The 5094-nt window shown below is 60.4% G+C and overlaps 1 protein-coding gene across 1 annotated transcript; it reads right to left on the reverse strand.

Annotated features, from left to right (window-relative positions):
* Positions 1-2316: 2316 nt before the first annotated feature.
* On the reverse strand, positions 2317-3941 carry LOC139440461 (tetrapeptide repeat homeobox protein 2-like). Its single transcript, XM_071220086.1, has 3 exons — positions 3833-3941; positions 3384-3553; positions 2317-2919 (listed from the first exon to the last, which is right to left on the reverse strand). Exons 1-3 carry the CDS (start codon positions 3939-3941, stop codon positions 2317-2319), a joined length of 882 nt encoding a protein of 293 aa, XP_071076187.1.
* Between the last annotated feature and the right edge of the window lie 1153 nt (positions 3942-5094).

The raw sequence follows: 5094 nt of genomic DNA on the forward strand, positions 1-5094 counted from the left end.
CCTTCTGGCCCCTTCTGCCCCCTCATTCCTGGGCTCTCCGGATTTCCCTTTGGCTTCCTCCTCCCCTCTCTGATCGTCTGACCAGGCAAGGACCCTTCTACCCGCACCACTGCCCTCTCCACCCCACTCACCCAGAACGGCCTTAAGCTTGAACTTCACCCGTGCGTTCAAGGTACAATGAACTCTCTTCCTATACGCCCTGAGTCTAAAAGCTTCACTTTCTCCACAGCAAAACGCACAGATTCACATCTTTACCACGGATGCCATGGAGACCACCAATAGGTCTGCAAGGACTGCCGTGGGTACCATCACAGACGGACCTGTGTGGTGCGCAGGGTCCCCGGTAGGCGTCAGCAACTTCAACAGGGAGCCCATAGCCATGTGACTGAGGGCGCAATTTTTTTAAATTAATTAATTAATTTTGCTACAGCTAGGCAAAGAGAAATTCTTGCTCTGGCACTACCCTGGAAGACACAGCTATGGGGAACTTAAGACCTGAACTGAGGGAGAAGCCCAGGCATTGCTATTGGGGATGGTCGGGGCACAGCCTGGGCTTGTGAGGAGACCTAGGGTGGAGCTTCCTAGGAGTTGGTATTATCCCGCGTGCAGAAAAAGGGTGTGTGGTGGGGAGGAGGGTTGGGGAAGGAGGTGGAAAGGAACTGAGAAGATGAGCAAGGGACGTACCCTGTGTCACTTAATCCACTCACTTTCTACTCGGTCAGTCCGGACTTGTGCAAACTCTGTCTCCATTCTTTAGAAAATGAATCCGGTTTCCATTCACGCCAGGTCCTTGCGTATCTGCAGCGCGACGTGGGCTCTGCCCTCCCTCCCCCCACCCCCACCCCCACCCCCGCCTCTGCCTAGGGTGCGAATCCGAAACTCATCTCCTACCTCCTGCCCTCAAGAACTTCCCCAAGGTCTCCCCCACCTGAGCTCCCTCTGCAGGGATAGGTGGGAAATTCTTGGATTTCTTCCTGCAGTTCCTACGATGTTAGGGTCTAAATGGAGTTTTGGTTCCAGTGGTGTGGGGGTGTGCGGTGCGTCCTTGCGCGTGCGTCCGTTCGCGCGCTCGCGCGCAACCCTACCTGGGTCTCTCCGGGAAGCGGGAGGGGCTTTCATTGCATCCCGCCAGTCCGCCTGTCCCTCCCGCACCCCCAGCACTCCCCGCCGGCAGTGCGCCCGAGACCGGCCGCCAAATCTGATCTAATTGTCTCTGTGCTCCGACGAGGCTGGCCTGGCCTGAGAGGGTTGGAGCGTTTGCTGTGTGGGACCAGGATCCGGTCAGGGAACCGGCTGGGGGAGACGCAGGGGCCAGCACGGCCACAAGGGGGCGGCAGAGGAAGCCGGAGGTGAGGCAAAGGAGCAGAGAGAAGGGGTCAGGGGCGCTCCCCCCCTGCTGGACTGGGGGTACCCGAGGAGGAGGCAAACTCGCAGTCCCTGCAGGAAACAGTGTTTACAAGGTAACCATGCACTTTATTAATTTTCAAATCATAAATCCCCCCGCAATGTCCAGGTAAGCCATTAGCACTTGAACAATTGGAGTCAGGTCCCTGCCTCAAAATAATAGTATCAACTGATAACAAAGTCGGTCAACTGAGTCCTATAAATAGGGCGTATTTGAAAATACCTTCCAAAAAGTCAGGCAATAATCCAGCGCTAGAACTGAACCCACATAAATCTGTGCCTAAGCCCATGACGATTAAAATCAAAACACTTTGTAGGGAACCTTTGTAAAATTCTCATGAAGAAAGAAACGATAGACTTAGATTGGATTTTAATTTTTTTTAATTATTTCATTTACTTGGTTTTACACACAGGGTGAGGGAGGGAGAAGGAGCCAGAGGGATACATCCTTGTACAAGAGAAACACGGGTGGGCTGCCTCCTGTACGCCCCCACGTGGCCCTCGACCCAGGCATGGGCCCTGACTGCGAATCAAACGGGCCACCCATCAGTTCCCAGGCAGGCTCTCAATCCACTGAGCCACACCAGCAAGAGCTGAGTGTGATACTTAGACTGTAAATCTCAGCAGCGGACCTCTAACTCCCAAAGTTAGAGAAATACAAGTGGATTCACGCTGCACCAGAGTAACCCACCACCAAGCCCCGCCAGCCCTGCTTCCCGCACCCGCCTGGGCCCACGGTGCTGGAACAGACACCCTGGTCGCCTCTGGTCCCACGGGGTCTGGAGGACTTCGCTGGGACAGATGCCCCGTTAGACCCAGGGACATCCTGGGGTCAGAGTCCTTCCCATCCACAGAGTCCATTCCTTGGTTCCCAGATGGAGGAGGCGAGGAGGAGGGTCCCTCTAACGGGTCTCACAGGGACAGCAGATCCAGGAGATCAATGTCTGGCCAGAGATCCCCGTCGTTTGAGTCCTCAAGACTGACTGGGACCTCGGCTGGAGCTGGAACTGGAGCTGGAGATGCAGCTGGAGCGGCTGCGCCGGGGACCGGATTCTGGGCGTCCTGGGCAGGAGCCCCCCAGGCCTGCAGGGGGCTGGAGGCACTGGATTCCGCTGCTGCAATGCCTCCCAAGGGGTTGTGGAAACCTGAGCCCCCAGGAAGCATAGAGCTGCCGGAGGACTCGGGATCCTCGGGAAACAATAGGTCCCAAAGGGACTCCAAGTCCTCAGTGAACCCAGGACCCGAGGGCAATACCGGGTCCTCGGCGAACCCAGGACCCAAGGACAATACCGGGTCCTCGACGAAACCAGGACCCGAGGGCTGTACTGGGTCCTCAGTGAACCAAGGTGGCGAGGGCAGTACCAGCTCATCTAGCAACCCAGGTCCCACTGCAGCAGGTGTGGCCCTGTGTTCTCCTGGGCTCAGGGACGAGGCACGGGCTTTCGAGCCAGGCTGCCTGGTTCTGGTTCCTCCCTGCAGCCTAGTCTGTTTGGCCCGGCGGTTCTTGAACCACACCTGGGGTGAGAGGGGACGGGAGCAAGTGTAAGAGGACAGGAGCTTGCAGCACCCACTTTTGCCCAGGGGTGAGGCGGCCCAGGTGAGGAGGGCCACGTGGCCTCACACATCTCCCTCCCCCCACAACCCAGCTTTTGGCTCCTGGGTTCAGTGGCCACAGGCGGGGACACCCAGGGGCCAGGACGCGGTCTGCCCCAGAGCACCCCGGGTTCAGAGAGGCCCTGAGGCCCAGGCATGGGGAGACTCCGGGGCATCGCTTTGGGGATAATTGCGTTGGCCGGTTTGCACCACACAGGGTGAGGTGGGCTCGGGGCTGGGCCCTGGGTCCACACGGGTGATCCCTTGCTATCGGGGTGACCCCGGGCAGCACTGGGCTCTCTGGCCCCTCATCCGCCCCACCTGCGGCCCAGAGGGAGGGCAGGCGGCCTGTGGTCTCCAAGCCGTGGGATTGGGTTGGGAGGTACCTGCACTTGCTGTTCCTGGAGGTTCAGCCTGGCCGCCAGGGTCTCGCGCTCTTCGTAGGACGGGTAATGGTTGTTCTGGAAGAACCTCTCCAGCTCATCCCGCTGTACCACGCTGTACACCGAGCGCTGCCGTCGCTGCCGCTTTGGGGGCCTTAGGGGCAGCGAGAAGCCTGGAGGAAGAGGAAAATGGTGTCAAAAGAGCCTCACAGACAGTCCCCAGGTAACCCCACCTGGGCCAGGCCCTTGACAGCAGGCGAGGATGGGAGTGGGGGCCGAGGCCAAGGTCGGGGCCGCGCTGTGGGTGCAGCCTGGCATCCAGACCAGCCGCCCAGACCCTCCACCTTCCTGACCCGGCCCCTCACCCGTCTACGCCTCAGTCTCCACATCTTCAAAATGGGCACAAGAACAGCGCCCGCAGCCCGCACAAGCATGCGGGGACCCAGGCTCACGCAGCCTGGCGCCAGGTGGTTCCCGCCTCACCTGCTTCACCACCCTCCACTCGCTGCAGGGAGCCACCCGCACTTGCAGGAGGCTGCGGGTGCCAGGCCCTATTCTCATCACGCTGCTCCCAAATATCCTTCCAGCCCCAAACTCACTAGGCCCTCCCAGACAAGGGGTCCTCTTCTGCACGCCCAAGAGCCCGCTGGCACAGCCTCGGCCCTCCGCCTCTTCTCCCTTCCTGCCTCGGTGGGTCCAGACTCACCCTCCCAAGACCTGGGTTCTTGCATCCTGGATGCTGCTGAGTCTGCCGTGTTTGATGCTCTGTCTTCCAGGTCTGGGCTTTAAATACCCCCGAGTGGGACCTCAGGGTCCTCGGAAACCACCTTCACCCTTGGCCACGCCCCCTCAGGAGACGCATTCCTGGACTAATCCTTTTATTGAGGACCTACTGTGTGTGGGGCCTATCTTGGGGAATGGAACCTGAGAGGCCAGATAGCCTGGGGCTGTAGCTCGGGAAGGGGGTGGAGTAAGGTAGGGTGGGGTCACGTGGGGTGAGGAGTCGCGGGGACTTAACCATTCCTTGGTGGGGGGTAGGCATTGCTGGAAACGTCCCTCCCCGGGTCCAGCCAGTGCCGCGGGCCCACCCTCTCCCTGGCCAGTCCTGGGCGTCCCACCTGCCCCACCACCCAGCAGCCTCCTCCCAGGTGCCCAGAGCCCACGGGCATTTCTCCACCCTGTTGTCCGGTGGTCCCCAGGCCCGGGAGACGGGCAGGGTTCAGACACACTGGCCCTGACCGTGGCGTGAATTCGTAGGGGCTGGTTTTCCTCCCCGGTGGTGGTGCGAGGGGGCCAGGTGGACAGTGAGCCGATGTCGGCCGTGAACGAATGAACCGGGTCTGCTCTGTGTGTCCCTGGTCACTGCATCCAGCCCTTGCGAGCGGTGCAGACCCGCGTGGAAACGTCAGGCCGGGCTCCTCTCCTGTCCAGGGTCTGCTGGGGACTCGGGTCAGGAGACAGTTCAACTCACAGCGCTCACCCCCTGGGGACTTTTACTATCCTCGGTGCGAGTGGCGGCTCACTAGGGCTCAAGTACCGAGAGAGACGCGGCGGAGCGATCTGGTGGCTGGGGTCACCTCCCGCGCCCAACCGCGGCTTCCCGGCTCAGGGCGGCTTTCCTAGGTCCTCCCACGGTTCTCCCGCTTCTCGGGAGCGCGCTGGTCGCCAGACCCGAGGCGGGCCCTGATGGCAACGCGGGAAAACCGAGCAATTT

The sequence above is a fragment of the Desmodus rotundus genome, chromosome 12, assembly GCF_022682495.2.
Source record: "Desmodus rotundus isolate HL8 chromosome 12, HLdesRot8A.1, whole genome shotgun sequence".
Classification (NCBI taxonomy): Eukaryota; Metazoa; Chordata; class Mammalia; order Chiroptera; family Phyllostomidae; genus Desmodus; species Desmodus rotundus.